At 36.0% G+C, this 19,031-nt stretch overlaps 1 protein-coding gene across 16 annotated transcripts in view; it reads right to left on the bottom strand.

Annotated features, from left to right (window-relative positions):
* The window catches only part of LOC108688810 (tropomyosin), a 41,024-nt gene extending 23,101 nt beyond the window's left edge, over positions 1 to 17,923 (bottom strand). For 3 of the 16 annotated variants that reach the window (XM_018195240.1, XM_018195244.1, XM_018195239.1), the window contains exons 1-3: positions 17,727 to 17,918; positions 12,929 to 13,083; positions 12,413 to 12,538 (exon numbers count right to left, since the gene is read on the bottom strand). In XM_018195240.1, the coding sequence (XP_018050729.1) occupies positions 12,413 to 12,538; positions 12,929 to 13,042 (240 nt within the window). In that variant the 5' untranslated portion in view covers positions 13,043 to 13,083; positions 17,727 to 17,918. Of the gene's footprint in view, positions 1 to 183; positions 1,352 to 10,185; positions 11,274 to 12,412; positions 12,539 to 12,928; positions 13,084 to 17,726 lie in introns of those variants that run through there. The other 13 variants (XM_018195233.1, XM_018195231.1, XM_018195232.1 and 10 more) reach the window with 10 other exon arrangements.
* Between the last annotated feature and the right edge of the window lie 1,108 nt (positions 17,924 to 19,031).

The following is a 19,031-nucleotide window of genomic DNA, read 5'->3' as shown; positions in this document are numbered from 1 at the left end:
GGGGGGAAGAGAGAGCGAACGAAAGAGGAGAGAAAGAGAGAGAGAGAGAGAGAGAGAAGGAGAGAGGGAAAGAGCGAGAACGATCGACGGACGAAGGAAGCGCAGGGAAACTTTCCGAGGGTCGGTGTGCTCACGGTAGAAAAAGACACTAAAAGGAGCATGACGATCTCTCGGTTCACTCACTTCCTCGCGGCGCATCACTTCCACCTGCAGCCGCCTTTGGTACTCCTCGCACTCGTCCTTGTACTTTTCCATCTCCTCCTTCGTCTGCCGCATCTTCTTCTTGAGCACGTCAAGGAGGGTGCCCTGCACTTGCGCCGACATGCTGACTAGTAGAAGACCCCGATGTAACGTGTCACGTTAAAACGCCGCGAGTCGAAAGGGCACTGTGCGAGAGAAAGAGGAACACGCTCGGACGACGACGCGCGAGCCGGTTCGTCGAGTTCCCACGCGGATTCGGCCGACGGGAAGGCAAGTGATGCACGGCAAGTGACGCGAGGATGCGATCGTGTGTGCCACGGGTATGTGTATCGTCGATACGACCAGTGTGTGCGCGCGTGCGAGACAGAGAGAAAGAGTAGATTTCGTAGGAGTACCCGGAGCTGTCGTGCACTGACGACCACTGGCTGCTGTTGCTGCTGGCGGTCGCCGCCGTTGACTAGAGCGCAAGATGGCCGCCACCGGTTGGTGGCGCGCGTGCGCACAGCGTCCTTCCGCACGTCAAGTAGTCCCTCCGACGGCCCTGCAGTGCCCTGCACTTCAAGGGCCCCCCTCCTCCGCATCCCTCGCGTGCCGGTCGAATTTTTTCTTTTTTCTCTCGATGATTCTGCGGACATCGGCCGGACGGCATGTCCGCTCCAGCGAGCGACAGGGGGACCACGCCTGCACTCGCCTCGGCTCGCCGCGCCGAGCCGCGTCACGCCGGTGCCCCTTCACAGGCCTTCGCTCTGACTTCGCTCGACCGCGGCACAAATCGCGAGGCGCACGCCTGTGTGCCCGAGTATCGCTACGCCGATCGACGTGTCGCTCTGCGCGAAGCCCCGGAAATACCGCGCCCGTCGCGAGCGCGCCCAACCGTTCGAATCGCCGCGCCGATGCCGACTACCTTCGTATCTTGTTTCGAGTCATCCACCCTTGTTTTCTTCTTTTTTACCTTTCTTCATTTGCAATTTCTTTCATGTGATCGTGTGTGTGGTTTTAGCGTGGATGAATTATTATTGTGGAAAGTAATAGTTGAGCGATTTGATTCGATTTTCTTCGAATGAAATGTTCAAGTGAGATGCGTTATCCTTGATTAATATGAAATGTTATCTTGCAATGATAAAGCGTATTATTAATATAGATTTGTATATAGGCGTCCTAAAATTCGCAATTCAAAATACTGTTGAAAAAAAATTGTTGCAAGAAAGTTTTCGAAAATTAAGTAAAGGTTTGTAAATTTTTATTTTAAGTTTAATAATTTGTGATAAGAATATCGCTAATTACAGACTACGTTTAGATAGTCATCGCACTGATCAGCGCTCATTAATACTATCATTAATACTATCATACGCGCGACTCATGTATGTGGCTAAATATAGTTTGTAATTGATTATATTTGAACCCTTATTAGCTCAAAAATTACTATTCAAAATAATTTATATATAACGTTTTACTAAACTTTTTGAAAATTATCTTGCTGTAATATTTTGAGTTGCAAATTTTGAAATACTCTGTGTAATCAATTAATCATTATGTAGATGTGATTCCTATTTTTGTTGAATTACAATGTAAGATATTAAAGAAATTGAAAGAAATTTAACAATTTTCTATACAAAAAAATCATGTTATTATCTTAACGAATTTTAAAACGTTTATTGATTTGCAAATAATTCGCCAAAATTACTAATTGTAATACTATTTTTATAAAAATATCTTGCAAGTTCTATCAGTTTCAATATTCTTCATTTCAATAATTTAATATTTTTAATATTTTATAATAATTTCGCTTTATACAGTATGATCATTATTTCATAAAGTTTCAGCAAAAAAAGCTTCGAAAATTAAAAAAAGATGCATTGATAATTTTTATTAAATTTCAAATAATTTAACGTAATAATGTACACCGGTTGAGCTTTAATTTGCACCTACTTTGATCTCAGTGCCTCTCTCGGTCAATCTGTGAAGCAGAATCGCTCGAATCGCTTCGTCCTTGAAGCGGGAATTTCAAACAGCTGTTCTTCACGATACCGACTCTTCCACGCTGTAAAAGCGCAATCTAATGAGACCACGCATGATCCAATATATCACGTCGTATGACACGTGCAGCATCCTGTGCTGAATGCCTTTTATAAAACGGCTCTCTCTCGCGGAACTATTCACGGGCCTTTAGAAATTATTATAACGCGATAAAACCATCCCTCTGGTAACGTAATTCTGGTTTATAGGTTACGCAGTGACCTCATGGCAGATGCGTTTGATATATTCAGCACGTGGCAACTCGGATGAGATGACGTCTAAATTATATGATGTTCCTCCACTCGAGAGCAACATCAATACACATTGCCATTATCCAATATTATAGACCACCTAATGTATTTATTTGTATATCGATATCTCACACAGTGTATAATCCTTTTTTTTTATCATACTCTAACGAGATAATGATAAAAGAAATGATAAATAGAAGGAATGTCAATTACGGTCAGATAATTTATAAGATAGCATTAGGATTGCGTATCACTTGCGTGTATTTGCGAAACAGAATACAATTAGACAATAACGCATTGCCCTATTTGTTTTTCAAAAAAAAAAAAAAAAAAAAAAAATTAAATTTTTTTTTTTTTTTAAAAAAAAAAAAAAAAAAAAAAAAATTAAACTTATTGTTTCTTTGATAACTAAAATTTCTTTTTAAAGTTTGTCGATAAATTAATAATATAAACGTTGAATCAGCGTTGCTATTATTTATCAAAGCAATTGAAATAAAAGCTGAATCACTAATTATTATTAATATGAAAAAAGAAATACAATTTTACTATGTGTTGATTTTCGGAGATACTCAAGATATATACAATAAATATGTAAATCAGCAAATCTAAATTGATACATAACTACAAATAAATTGCAAAACGCTCTCTAAAATCTAAGGGTAGATTAAATCTCACTTTGAAGAGTAAAATCTTATTTTTGTAATAAACTCTTGTTAGATTGACTCAATTTTCATTCTTTAAAGTGAAATTCCATTCCAAAGAAGAATTTAGAGAGTATTGAGAATTCATTTTGTATTTCAGAATCGTTCAGATGCTAAAAACACATCCATTTGATGCATATTGATTTTACGATGCACTCGGTTACTGACTAGTTATGATGTTCCTCATGTTTCGGACTGAATATGACGCAAATCTTTCGTCATTGCAGAAACATGCTAAACGCACGCTAAGTATGGATGTCCGTATGGTATATACTGAAGTGAATTGCAGAAGGCTGAACATGTTAATAAGCTCGCCAATCGTAACTTTTCTCGCTACGTTTGTTACAATCATATATTTCCACGGTACATCAACGGACGTTGAAACTTTATTGCACTGTTCTATTTCTGAACAACTCGTTGTGTGTACAGAGCTCACAACTCATGATGTACCGTTGATATTTAATTAAATGCGCATACGATTGCAATTAATCTTTCTTATCGCGATTTATATTTTTGATAAAACAATCCTCGCTTAAATTTTACGTAAATTGTATTAATCTTGATTTAATTTCACTTAATAATTTCTATTAAAAAAAAAGAAAATCTTTTCTTTTTCAAAAATATTTCTTGATCGTAACATAATAATAATTAATTTCACATTGAACCATTTCGAATGTTACCGCAATGTTAATTTCATAATACTTCACATAATTAAGATTTCGTTATGTAAAAAATAGGCTTCGCTTTGCGAAATAGATACACACATGCACGCACGCACGCACGCACGCACACACACGCACACGCGCGCACCGCACGCACGCACACACGCACGCACGCACGCACGCACACACACACACACACACACACACACACACACACACACACACACACACACACACACACACACCTGCTGCGAAGTTAAATAAATTCAGTTGGTCCTAATTTAATTTTACAAAACAGAATGTTTCTTTCAACGCGCTAATTCCGGTATACTAATTCCGATTATACATTTTATTAATCCAAAACAGGAGATATTTACACTTGTTTTCCAAATAACATTCAATCTGGCATTGTTCCAATTGAGAAAATTGTTCTAGCTACACTTTTCCGATAAATTTTCCACTCCTCTTATCTTGCAATGTAAAAAGTATATATAATCAAATGTTTGATTTCAGATATTAGCTTCTAAAATATATATCAGCTATAAATTCAGATTGCATAAAGGAGTTCAATTACTTTCTAAATCTGAATCAGTGAATAAGCACTGATATCAATTTCAAGTATGCAATTGAATAATCAGTGAAATTCAATTGAAAAAGAAAGGAATTTGAATATTATATAATTAAAATACCGATATATTTGCGTGTCAGTTCCAATACCATTGAACGTGTACACTAAAACAGTTAACTAGGAAGAATTAGCTTAAGAATTCCTTGTTTCATTGATTTTTAATTGAATTTCACTAATTATTCAGTAACGTATTTGGGATCGATATCAATTATTATTCACTTTAACCCAGATTTAAAGAGTAGAAATCGTTAAAAATGCACATAATAATCGCACATTCGCACTTTTAGACTTGTATTGACTTCGATTTGATTTTTTTAATAGCTTGTGGAATATAAATTCCAATAAGAAGCATTGGAATCTGTTTCTCAAATAGTTTATGCGACTTGGCATTGTTTCAATATTGCTGAGAAAGATTCGCAACAAATGCAAGATCTCTGTTGTTTCCCTCGTGATTTCATTCTCCTTTCTTAATCTCGCAGAGTAAAAGGTGGATGCAGCTGAAAAGAATAGGCCCGCATTATTCATAAAACATTCGATACCGCAAACGTTATCTTGGCTTTCACCGAGCAAAGAAAGAACATTCATTCGTGTTGCAAATCGCATAGTCGTCGATCGTGAATAATCATAACAAGTTGAAACAACGAGACATTGCAGAATGTGACGTGCAAACATCGACCGATAAGATGACGAAAAGCCATGAGAAAGCGCTTCAAAGGTCGATGTGCGACAAAGAGTCGAAGGCGAACGAAATTAGCGCGTGTTCCAAATCCTCGCGTAGGCGTTTCGCAAAGGCGCTTTGCAATGAGAATAATGTAAATCGCAAATCTATCATAAATTCATCACAAGTATCAAATTTAATTCAAAATATTCTAAATCCTAATAAGTTTAATATCAAGATTATTAAATTAATCAAGATTATTAAATTGCGTATATATCAATTAGTTTTTCTAAAAAGTTTATTAAAAACTTTTTATAATAAGTACATTTTAGGATTATTATCAAGGAAATATTCTTTATTAAAAATCTTTATTAAATTCTTTATTAAAAATAATCGTTATCTAAAAAAAAGAAAAAGAAAGAAAGTTGAATAATTTCTTTTCTTAACAATAAAATCATATTTTTCTGTGACATAAATGGATATTCAATTTATGTTGATGCTTTTTTGATCGCCAATACTGTCTCATCATTTAAATCGACTTTTTAAGTGGTTTTTAAAATATGATTTCTGGAATTGTGTAAACCGTGTTGTCGTCAGATTCTTCGAGAAAAAAAGATTCTAATCATTCCAAGAAAAAAATAGTAATGTATAGTCTTGGTAATTTTGATAATGTTTGGCAATTTTGATTAATGTATGCAATAAATCTATTAATACTCTCTCTCTTCTACGATAATTCAAGAAAATACACATATGTTCTGTCACGGAAATTTCCAATTCTGAATTCAAAGCAAAAAGGATTTTCTCATATATTTTCAGCTAAAAGATTAAGATTAAGTTTTGGATCTCCTAAAAATTAAGATATAATCCACAAATTTCTACTTCAATCCAAAATAGATATTCTTTTTGTGACAAATTGTGGCTTATTAGGTGGATATAAATAACAATAATTTACGGAGAGAAATGGATATGGATTAATGTATTAATGAATAAGAAACTCTTTAAAAGACTTTTGGAATCACACACAAAAATACTGTAATAATAATTATTATTTAAATAATAATTATTTATTTAAAATCTTTCAAAGATTCATATACTCGCAAATCTATCATAAATTCATCACAAGTATCTATCATAAATTCATCACATCAAATTTAATTCAAAATATTCTAAATCCTAATAAGTTTAATGTCAAGATTATTAAATCAATCAAGATTATTAAATTAAAACAAATTCGATTTGCTTATTACATAAAGTCGCTTCTTCAATTAAATTTATAATGTATTTGTCAAAAGTATTATAATGTATTTGTCAAAAGAAAAGAAATTCTTGTTTTGCGTATATATCAATTAGTTTTTCTAAAAAGTTTATTAAAAACTTTTTATAATAAGTACATTTTAGGATTATTATCAAGGAAATATTCTTTATTAAAAATAATCGTTATAAAAAAAAAAAAGAGAAGAAAGTTGAATAATTTCTTTTCTTAACAATAAAATCATATTTTTCTGTGTGCAAATGTCTAGAATCTTTGAGATGGCGTGGGCGTTTTGCACAACGTTTTGGGATGCGTGTTTTTTAGATGCGCACCGGATTTATTCGTGCAGAGGCTCCGGGAACGGGAGCTTACGCAATCTAGTCCCGCACTCCCGAATAAAAGTCTCGCTGGATCACGGCCGTCATATATTTTTAGAATGTTGACGAGTTAGATCGTGGGGTGTAAGCTTGAGCAGACTTGCCAGACGCGTATGCAAAAGGGCGGGGCCCCGAAAAGAAGTGACGCAAACAAACGTCGCCGAGAAGAACATCCAGGAGTCAGGATTTCCATTGTTCTATCTCAATAACAGCGAAGAGCGTCGACCATCGTTGAAAGAGATTCAATTGACTATTATCGGCGAGGATAAAGACAATTTGATGACACAGAATAAAATTCAATTGTCGCAACGAAGAAGAAAGTTTGATGAAACTCGAACATTATTGAACGCTACAGTGAGATTTTTTTTTTTTAATTCGCTATTGAACGCTACAGTAAGATTTTTTAAAGACTAAATCTGAATGAAGAATTATGCAAGTACCGTATGATATAAATAAAGAAGATGCTTTATCTTGCCCCGTTACAATTATCTTATTCTTGAAACTGGTTTTCATGTATTGCGAGTGGGGAGAATGTCTCGATCCCGGATGTCATCAAAGTATCACGTAGTATACTTCAATACCTTACAATTCGATGTACCGTAATGCGGTATATCCCATTATACGCGGTTGGCGTGTTCCAATGTAATGCAGGGATTGACGCAAACGAGATACTTTTTTTTTTCCTTTGGTTTATTTTCAATTTTAGTTATTATTAATTTAACTAAGTTATTCTTAGATATAGGTAGACGATCTGTTTATTAAAAAAAATTTTATAATTAGATAGGGATTAATAAAACCTAACGGATCCTGGAACAAAATGTGACGATATCAAATAAGACTTGGAAAATACGTTTTCAAAAACAGATACATATGGCCATTTGTGATTAATTAATTGTATTCGGAGTACATTAATTGATATCACAGATAAAGTATGAGGATGATATCCGTTTTCAATTCAAAAATAAAATCACTAATGAGAAATTGCATTGAACGAATTGACGCATATTCGAATTAAAATTCATAATGCGTGGTAGAAGAATTAAATAAAGTATTTATAATCGAATGACAAATGTAGTACAAAGCTCAATGCACATAAAATGTTTCAGTTTCTATTTCAAACAGTAATTCCGAGAAAACGGGCTAATATTTATGAATTAAAACACGATATGTGATGCATTATTTGGCAAATTAAACTCGAACAATGTAATCAATAATTCGGAAGATATTAATGAATATTATATTATAGATATTATAGATATTAGATATGAAATATGAATGCTTATCTCGATTCTGAAAAAAATTCAGAAAAATATTATACACGCACAATTTGACATTTTCGAAATGTTATGTTCATTATTTCTATAATATTCATTAATATCTTAAAATATTGGAACACACACACTTTTCGAAATTTCTGAATTTTTTTCAGAATCGAGATAAGCATTCATATTTCACATCTAATATCAACAATATTCATTAATATCTTATGAATATTAATAAATTTAAAATTATAGAAATAATTAAAATAGATAACAACACGATGCATTGTTTAGTGGGTAATGGCTTTCTATCAGTGAGCAAGAAAATCGTGTACGCGTAACCTATTGTCCTCGTTCAGTAACCCTAATAATAAATGCCATTTGTCGCCAAGAGGATCTCGCGCTTATGCGTCGTTAGCAGCAACTTTCTCGACTGCCATTTCAGGGACGTTGCTTGCAACGGGTTTTTTTTTATAGCCAGTATCCAAAAATTCATACCTACGTATATTATTCGATATACCTCCGAGTTTTTTATAAGAAACACTTGATACAATAAATAATCTATAATCCAAAAATTTCTCAATAGATTTGAATAAATATTTACAATAGATATTGAGATGTAGAAATTATCTTATCAGATACTGAAATGACCTACGCGTATCAATTGAAAGATTGGGAAATAACGGCCAAAATTGCTTATCTCTTGAGATACATTCTAAAACGTTTTCTCCGAGCAAAAAATTTTACTCGAAATATATAGTACACGTAACATATACTATATATAGCACAGAGAGTAAATTTTCCTAGGAGAGGAATGTTTTTTTTTGGAATGTAATTTTGAACAATTTTTAAGCTATTATATTATCATTCAATAAGGTATTTAATTTATTTTACTGAAAAATTTAACTTGCACCACTGCTGCCACGAGCTTTCAATTACTATTTGATTGTAGTCGCAATTGATGCAAACAATGTCAATTTGATAATTGCAGATCGCGATAATTAATGATTGTTATGTTTATTAATATTGAACAAAAGATAAAAATATTTCAAACTTTTAAATTTTTCACATTTCCTGCAGAAGTTTAACTGGATGTTGTAACCGTGAAAGAAAACAGTTATATTACGTAAAAATAATAACGGATACCTGTAAAGATAACTGAATGTTAATTTAACATGATATTCCTGAAAATTTATGTAAGTTAAACTATTTTTTATAATCATTTAATCAGAGAGCGTATTTATAATCTCAAAAGTTCCATCTCAAATTCATATCTTGATGAAAATTACTGCGATAATTCCGACGTGATTTTAATTGCAAATAAACGCCTACTGCGCTCAGTAACGCGACGAGCACAAAGTCCGTTTTCTTGCTTCATTTAACCATCATGGTATCAATTGATTGTCCGAAAAAAAATATGTTACAAGTGGCGTTGATTGTCATTAGAAGCTATTTTCTCCGAACATGAAATTCGAGGTATCGCCCACATCTTCAGAGTTGTATGCGATCTTGATGTTGCCGCTTACGTAATTCGTGCTATATGCATTTTTATTATTGCAATTAGAAACGTGCATACGTCGTAGATAAGAGAGAATAAATTATAAAGTAAAAATATTAGTATTTTTCAACTGCGCGATCGATTTTAGAATCAAATTCTAAATAATTTTTTTGGGATAATGAAATTCATATTAAATTCTTACAATATTCAAGCTGTTAGAATTATTTCTCATTGCATTATTAATTTTACGCAGCAATATAATAACTAATAATACTTCGACGTTATCATAACTAGAAGGAATGGCCTGATAACATCAAATTATATTGCCACAATTGATTTTCCTTTGAAGGCAATGATCTTACGATTATATACTACCTTCGTTCACGCTTCATTTAGCGTCAAGTTTTTTTGATTGAATTCGTGTTATGTAACGAGACTTTATCAAATGCTTAAAGAATTTTATAAAAAATACTCAACTTCGTATCTCCGAAAAAAAAAAAAACAAAAAGGAAAGTTTTCAAAGAGTTATGAGTTTGATATTTTCAGCAAATCCGACGAAATAACCAGCCGACCTCGAGGACCTCTTGATCGGTGTTATCAAGGTCATTGACGACCTTGAAACCCGTTTACCTATCATGGCCGCTATTTCGGCGATATGCCGTTGTCATACGGCGATACTGACCCGCTTCAGTTGATTGCCCATGATATTCTGGAGTTCGTTCTTTATCAGACTGAATTTCATCATCGTGTCGCTGGAGAATATGGAACAGCCGAAGGCGAGCCCGGGATAATCGGCACATCTCTTCCGCCTGCGGGCCTCTCTCTCAGCCTGAACCTCGGTACGTTCGCTGGGACAACGTAGCTTAGCTAGCTCTGCCAGTTCAGGATCCTCCTCGACGTTGGTAGACTCGTCATCGGAGTTCCCGTCGCCGCGTGCCCTCGCGACCGCGTGCTCGGGCTCGGGCGAGTTACTCTTGTTTCGCGAATCGCGTTCGTCGCGATCTTCGGCAGAGTTCTTCCTACGAGGACTAAATCGGTGGGTTCTTCTCTTTTTACCCGGCCGATCCTGGATCTCGTCGTGCTTGGCGTCCTTACTCTCGCCGAGCACGGGAACGTCCGGGCTACACTGCGCGAGCCTTTGTCGGACGTCATCGTCTCTATGATCTCCTTCATCATCCTTTTTCTTCTCCTCTTCGAGTATCTGGGTTTTCGAATCTTTCGTCTCGATCTCGTTGATCCTCGTGGACCATCTCGTGCCGAGTGTCACTTGCGGCAAAGACGGATCCGTCGCGCCAAGTCGATCGTCGACGGTCACGTTGACGGGTGACGTCTCGTCGCCGGTAAACGTGGTGTTCCTGGCGGTATCAGCAGGGCCACACTGCGCGGGTCCTCTGCTGGAGGCGTCGAGACGTCGTCGCGTGGTGTGCCGCGGATGATGCTGGTGACCACGGCGTCTGGTCGTTGCCGAGACCGCTCGCTCCATGTCGCGTCCAGCTGTTGTCAAGCTCTGGCCAACAACCGAAACCCCCCGCGTTGTCCAACACGTTGACGCGACGACACGACCCGTGCGATATGCACCGCTCTACTACCACCGCACTAGACACTCCGCCATCTTGTCTGTCACTGATCAAGACGCACGTTTCTCCCCCGCGCCGACGACGTACTGTCCACCGGTTGTGTTGCACCGTCACGTCACGCACACGCAATACGACGGCGCGTACACAAAGAATGGGATCGCGCTGTTCTACGCCGTGCACTGGCCACGCTGTGTCTGTCTCGCTCGCGCGCACGGCGACCGAGAGCAACGTCCCCTCCACGCGGTTAAGCGACGCGCGAGTGGGATGGAGTGGGGAGAGCCGAAGTCGCCGAAGGTTCACGAGCGTATAACGCGGAAGCTGCGCGAATCACAGATGAACTGTTCGCGGAGGACAAGTGGACGCGCCGCTTGTTGACATGCGAGATGCGCCTGCGCGAACAAGTGGCGCCATCAATCGGCGCGCACTCGCATTGTGCGTTGCCGGTAACTATTGTTGAGGCGGCATTTTTTTGCGGGTCAAGAGGTCCTGGATTATGTCTAATTTTGTTTCGTAAAAGCCAAATTTACAGCTTTTTTCAAATCTAACGTTCTGATTTGAATAAAATAAGTGATATAAATAAAATTTTTCTGTTACGCAAAATTTCAGAATCTTCTTTTCTTCTTGTTTTGGATATCAATGAAAATTACATTATATCTTTTGTTTTTGTTAGCGTGAATAAATGCGAAATGTGAAAACTAAATATATTATAATTCTAAGGATTTGGAACTCTTTGAATACTTTTCGTTTTGAAATTTCATATTTCGCTGAGTAAGCAGAATCTGAATCTAGAATATCTAACGATATCGGCAACTTGCCGTCAGAAATAGAATAAAGCGCCTATTGATATACTTTGTCAACAGATTGGCAATAAAAACAGAACAAAATGCGCTGTTCTTAAATGTCAGTTTCTGCTGCTAATCTGCTGTCAGATTGCCTCACGTGCTCGATTTCTGCTATCACTCTGTTGGCATCAGCATATCAGCAGATTCTATCGACAGATCCTGAATTTAACGTTGCTGCAAATAGCTGAATGAATCTACAGTTGGAATCTGATTTACTGTCAATCTGTCAGCAAATTATTAATATTTTGCTATCTGAGCTGTTATTGGAAGTAACTAAACTAAAGTTCTATATAAAGAAATTTGTTGAATATGTCAGAAAGTATAAGGCAGAAAAATTAAAGTGTCCACAGATGTAATGCTAATTATATTTGATCTTAATTAATTATAATAAATCAAAATAATTATTAAAATTCATTTCTGATTCGATCAAGCAATATTGCCAAATATTTCTTCATCTTTATGGAATAATAAAAATATTTGCTCGACTTACGTTTTGCAGAGCCTTGTCTTTCTCCTCTAATTTCGCGTTGACCTGCATAAGAGCTTCCTGAGTTTGGTCAAGCTCATTCTCGATAGTCTGGATCTTTTTTTGCAGGGCACGAGCCTCTTCCTCAGCCTGTGTAAATCAATATATCTCAATATTTCTTCATATTACTGTTATTTAAAAAATGGATTACAATAATTTAGCTTAATGTATATTTTTGAAATACCTTTTTGTGCTGACACTTAGTATTTTTAGCATTAAAATAGCAAATCATATGATCAAATTTGACACTTGATATTTTGACGTAGCATTTTGACGCTAAACGTGAGCGCCAGGCGTCAGCATAAGATTGTATTTTTATCGCTATTTCAAAATCATGAATAAATTGTCAATCAATTCAATCATCTTTAAGTTTATCACATCAATTATCTAAATTCTGTATATATTTTCGTATATATTTTTGCATGTGTATGAACGATGATTGATTTCAAAGTTGTCGTGAAGAATAATAGTTTTTTATACCTTTTCAGCTCGCGCATTGGCATCACGAGCTTGCTGTTCGCAAAGCAACGCGCGATCCATCGCGTTGTCCTTCTCCAGCTTCATTCCCTGCATCTTCTTCTTGATCGCATCCATGGTGGCGTTTGTGTCTCCTCACTCGTCCAACAGAAGAAAATCTGTGGCATCGGACAAGAATGCGATTATAGATAAATATACAAAATTCACGGACTGATTATGGAGTATTCCTTTTTCTTATTCTTCTCTTGTATAACAAGATAGAATAAAATAAAATTTTTCCATGTAACACAAGTCTAAATAAAAATATCGATATGTACTTTTTTGTCAATCATAATTAATTGCGTGTAAAATCGTAAAACTATTTAAGCAGAGCAATAAGTCACGATAATATCAAAATGACGTTAAAATAAAATGTTTAATTAAAAAATAATTTTTATAGTAATCATTTTGTAGCTATTTTGATGTTATTTTAATGTATTGTCATAATGCTTTGCGTTATGTTTGAATAAAGTATTATAATTGCAATATATTGACTTGAAAAATGCACTGACAAAAATTATCACAATTGTGTATTCGATTAAAAAACATAGACATATTAATTTACTGATCTGTTCTACTCGACAATGTCACGAAAAATTCTTGTTATAATTAATTTACCATGACATAAAACCATCCAATTAGCGAGACTTTTTGCTCGCCTCGCTTTTACGCCTTCACTAACCGAATCCTAAAGCGCTCCGATGAACAATTAAGCATGCTCCGTTTTTTTTCTCGCGCATAATAATTTTCTTTGTTCGCGAAGAGGAATGCGGCCTCTATATAGCCTCCTCGCAACGATATATAGGGTGAAATAGCGCACGCTACAATCGTTTGTGTGATCGTACGATCCGTTATTCTTCCGCAGCAACTTACGACGACGTTTCAAGGATAAGAAGGGGAGGAAACCCTAAACCCGTCACGGGCGCGGAAATGGGATTCTCTCGTGGCGCTCTCTCGAAAGTAAGAAAATTCCGGGCTTTGCTTTCTCGCGGATTCGCCGTTTGACGAACGGGCGTGCATAGGTATATAATTAGCAAGCGACCGGATATCCTATTTATAGAGCCGGCTCCTCGCTGAGGAGGGCCTGGGCAGTGGAGGAAGGCGATATCAAACGTTTGCGCATCGCTGCCTCTTTTCGTCTCGTGACGTCATGCTGCTCAGGTATGCAATCCCCGTGCACGAACGAACAGGGAGAACAAAAATCCGTCGCGACTGCATCCCTGGTCGTTTATACAAATCATTCTTAAATGGCGGAACATTTTTGCGGTGCGGTCAGAGAATACATGTCAGAAACGGTTCACCTCTCTCGACGAAATCGTTATCTCGATGAGTCACGAATAACTTTAAAGAATTCCGTTTTATGGAACGGTATCACATAATAAACGTGGTTCGAATTTCAATGACGAAACCATCGCAACGCGTCTTTGCTGTGTATAAAGACAATAAGCGATGGTTTTATCGATATCGCGATATATGTTGAAAACTTTATGTATTTGATTGTACTTGAAGAATCAATCAACTGATATCGATAACACTAACTACTGAAGACGCACTGCGATAATTTGATTTTATTTATCTTTTCTCATGGAAATCGTTACTATTATTATTATAGTATCGTACATTATTTTACATTATTTTACAAATATAGTTGATTTCTATTTTCTTTCTTATTCTTTTCTTTCATTCATTAAAAGGAGTAGTAATGTTTCAGATATATTTTTCGTAAAGTGCATCCTCTTTCATGATGAGTTAACTTTTGCGTTCTCTGCCCAGAATAAAAATGTATAAATTGCTGAGAATGATACAAATGGATTTGAAATGGAACGAAATTTGTCATTTGCATTATTAAATATTCGTTTAAAGAATAATCTTGAAGAATCTCGTGCCTGCGCCACTGCAATTGCATGTATGGTAGAACTGCATCTCTGTTTCTACCGAGAGAATACGCGAGATTCTGAGCTCGCTGGTAATCAGAGATGCCTGGTAAGCAGAGAACGAAAGGGAAATGAAGTTTGTGTGATGTTCGTGAAACAAAAACATTAGTCGAAAGATTCTGCGAAATTGAACGCGGAGTTAAATGCACGTGTAATCATATTATAAACATTTATACGTAATTCCGACGAAACAAAATTCTTGCGAGATGATCGGTTCCATTTGCGCGCTCGTTGATTTCAGTCTTTATTTTTTTGTTCAAGTAGAATATTTTAGGCGTGAAGATTCCGAGAGCATGGCTAGCAAGGAGGATGCATTGATAAAAATTCGTTGTAAGGCGGAATCTCTCGAGGGCTATTGCACAAAATTTCGATTTGATGGGACGCGCGTTCCACGAATCCAAAAACGCGCGTATCGTAACCAACGGGTTTATTTTTACGCGTCAAGAGGAGGAGAGGGTGGTAAGATTCGTTGCTGCCTGGCCAGGCCATTTCGGGTTACGCATAGCGGACGTCGCGCTGATTCCCAAACGCACCGACCGAGTGACTTAACTCGGTGGTGTCCTATTACGCGCTTGGGAGAAAAAAATCGATTGCAAACCATTGGATATCTGTCTCATATCGCGACTGAGAACGTTTCGGTGATTGTAAAATGGGATGAAATAAAAGTACAATATCGTTAAATAATATGTTAGAGTAAAGTTTCTTATGTACAAGTATTTTTTTGCAAAAAAAAAATAAAAGGGTATTTTTTATGCATTTCTCTTTTTATAAAGATTTATCATATATTTTTTTAATAAAGAGATGTTTTCTAAAATTTAACAGTAACTAATATTAAATATTCAAAATAATTCTTTATAATATAAAAGAAAAAAGAGTATTTTTTATACGCTTATTTATAAAGATTTCAAATATTTCTTGAGCTGTTAAATATAATTAATAAATATTAATATATATAATTCTATATGTATGTAATTTCGAAGTAGCATCGTTTCTTTTTTATTTGTTTGCATGTATCGTAAATCGACAGTAACGTTAGCTTATATTCCGAGTAAAACGTGCTTAGCTCAGCACTCTTGATGGAACGCGCCAAAGAAATTTGTCTCCATATTACGAAAAGATCAAAAGTCTGTGCACTGTGTAGTCACAATGATTACTCGTGAACGTGAAAAAAAATTCTTGTGAGTCACTGCATTCCGGAAGGTAGCAACCGCCACGGTTCACGATGATCCGTTATCGTGATGCATTTCTATGAAATTTCATTTTTTCGATGAATATTGAAGCTGTCAGATTATAATGCTATTTTTATTAAATATAATAAATTATAATAATTGAAACATCCTTGGAAATTTAATAATCGTTCTTTTTATAACAATTTTTTTTTTAATTCTTGTAATTTATATTTTTTATATCTTTAAATTTATCGATTGTACGATAATTTTCGATAATCTCTCTCTCTCTCTCTGTCTTTCTCAACTTCAAAAGAACAAAGATAATTTCGATGTCGATGCAACAATTGAGTTATTTCTCTCTTCACTTTTTGCGCATAGACATACGTCATTCATTGTTCATTTGATGATTAACTCATCTTCCTGAACGTAATCATTTATGTCCAAGCGATATCTATATCGACATATAGATCATAAAACGGCGATATCATTCTTCAAACAACGAAGTCGTAAAACATTACAAATCTTCAATGTATTAAGTGTCGTTACTAAAATAAAAATTATTTGTAATTTTCATATTTTTTATCTTTGTAAAGAAAATTAAATTTGCAATTTATTTTAACGAGATTCTCCTTTTTTATTATTTTAAATTTATTTTAAAATTTATATTTTATTTTCAGTTTAAAATGCTTCAGACTATTACTTTATAGATTTGCTTAGCAATACTATTTCTGTCTTGAATAATTTTGAAAACTGTGTTCGATGATTGTTTGAAATTTATTTTTACAGTAGCATCAATTTAACATTAAATAATTTGATAAGATAAATGTATCAGTTAGCAGACATGATCCAATTATTATTAGATAAAATATTAAAAATTTTTAATATTAAACTTTTAATGATATGTTCAATTCTAAATAAATTTATTATTTATAAAAATTTAATAAGACGAATTTATTTAGATACAATAATTAAAAGCTTAAAATTTAAAATTTTTATCATTTCGTCCAATAATTGGGTAATCATCCACTAACTATTCACTAACTGATATATCCAAACAACTATAAAAAAATTCTCTCTCGAAAACGTATTAAAAATAATAGTCGCACAAATTGAATTGATAGTCATCGAATTGAGATCATTTTTTTTCTGCGCACTAAAATCGAGATCTGATTATTATAATTTCACGTCCGTTTTTCACAGGCAACCAATTTCGCTGTACGTGAAATTCTTTCCGTGATGAATTAATAATATTCTCTCCGTACAAAGTCGAGCCCATCGCGAGGACGACTCGCACGACTCGTCCTTCACGAGTGTATTTATTCAAGTTCGGAATTCGCTGAAGCTTGGATGTGTGAGAATGCGTGTATGTGTATAAACGTGCAAGTGACATTTACATGAAAATCAAGCAATTTGCCACGGCAAACATGAGAGTCCTTGCGACTATTTACTGTCATTTAATGTCACTCGCCACTATTTACCACGCAAATACCACACTTCTTTCTTTTCTCGTCTAGAAGAGACTTTTCTTTCCGAGAATGTAGGACGACCCGTGTCTTCGCGGATGTCAGTGACACGCTCCAGAAGACGGCTTCTCTCGCGGCTCTCTTCGACCTTGATACGCATAGGGTACCACATGGTACTCCACGCATAAGTACTCACGTTTGTATCCGTTCGTCCGGGATGCGTCCGATCTGCGGGCTAAGTCACGACTGGGCGACGGAGAGGCGCTCAGGGCTCGCTTCGTCGTGGCTCCCACCTTCTCGCGATGCTCCTCGAGATCGTCGAGGACGACGTAGGCTGCTCCCTACCACACCGCCGTGTACCTCCCGGATCTTCTACGTACGGATCTCTGAAAACGTACATCGGCCGCCGCCCGCGGATTATCTTTAGATCGCAGACGCGCGAACGTGAGCGTGTGCCGAATACTCTATTTCGACGACGGCCAGCGATGGGGGAACACTTCGTATCGTCAGAAAACAGCACAGAGTGGAGAAAAAAAAGTTCAAAGTTGGACTTCGAGCAGTTCAATCGGCTGCCAGCGTCCGCGAAACTCGAGCAAAGTCAAAGTCACATCGTGATCCCTAAAATGATGCATGCTCATTTGCGACGAAGACATTCCTCGATGATTCTCATAGACTCATTGGAAAATAGGCTAGCATAAGAATCGCGTAAAATGGAGTAATTTTGATCCAGTTGAGATGACTGGGAAATTAAAAAAAAAGTGTCTAACAACACGCATAATCCAAAATCAAGACAAAATCATAACTTCAAGACCGACCTTTCGATTTTGAACGCGTGCTGTCTCAGCATTATCAAATTATCAAATTTGAGTCACAGCTATTCCATTTTATCTTATCCCTTTCAGCGAATCGCAAAGTATCGTATTTTTCTGATGGCTCCGAATTCGAAATCGTTCTTAATGAGAGTTATAAAATATTATTACTTACCGAGCTTTCAATTTGTACATATGAATAATCGTTTAAGTTTCTTTTTGAGATGGAAGATGAACCCTATTGTAAAATTACATTCCTGATTTCGCATTTACATAGAAATTGATTTTTTATTGGGGGAAAAATAGGATAAATGTGGGATAAATGAATAGATTTTTTTACTTTTTTATTAGTACACTTTATTAACACAGTATATCTTTATTAATATCTCTACTATTTATTATCTTGATTTATATCAAGATTTGTTTCATTATAATCAATCAAATATAATCAATTGTCTCATATGTTACTTATATATTTCGGGAAGATTATAGCGGTCATGCGAGTGACATTTAAGACGATCGTTTCGAAATTTGTCTATAAACGGAGTGAGAATACAATAGCGAGGGGAGAAGGTTGACGTAGACCATCAGAAAACAATATCTTCATTTTCAATAAGAAAGCGTTTGGAATCGGCCGCACTGGTAATTTTGGCATCGGGGTCAATGTATAGCCACCTAACTCGATCTCCTTG

This window comes from Atta colombica, unplaced genomic scaffold (assembly GCF_001594045.1).
Source record: "Atta colombica isolate Treedump-2 unplaced genomic scaffold, Acol1.0 scaffold239, whole genome shotgun sequence".
NCBI classification, from domain to species: Eukaryota; Metazoa; Arthropoda; class Insecta; order Hymenoptera; family Formicidae; genus Atta; species Atta colombica.
Note: the sequence above shows the minus strand (reverse complement) of the source record. Positions and strands in the feature narration are given on the sequence as shown.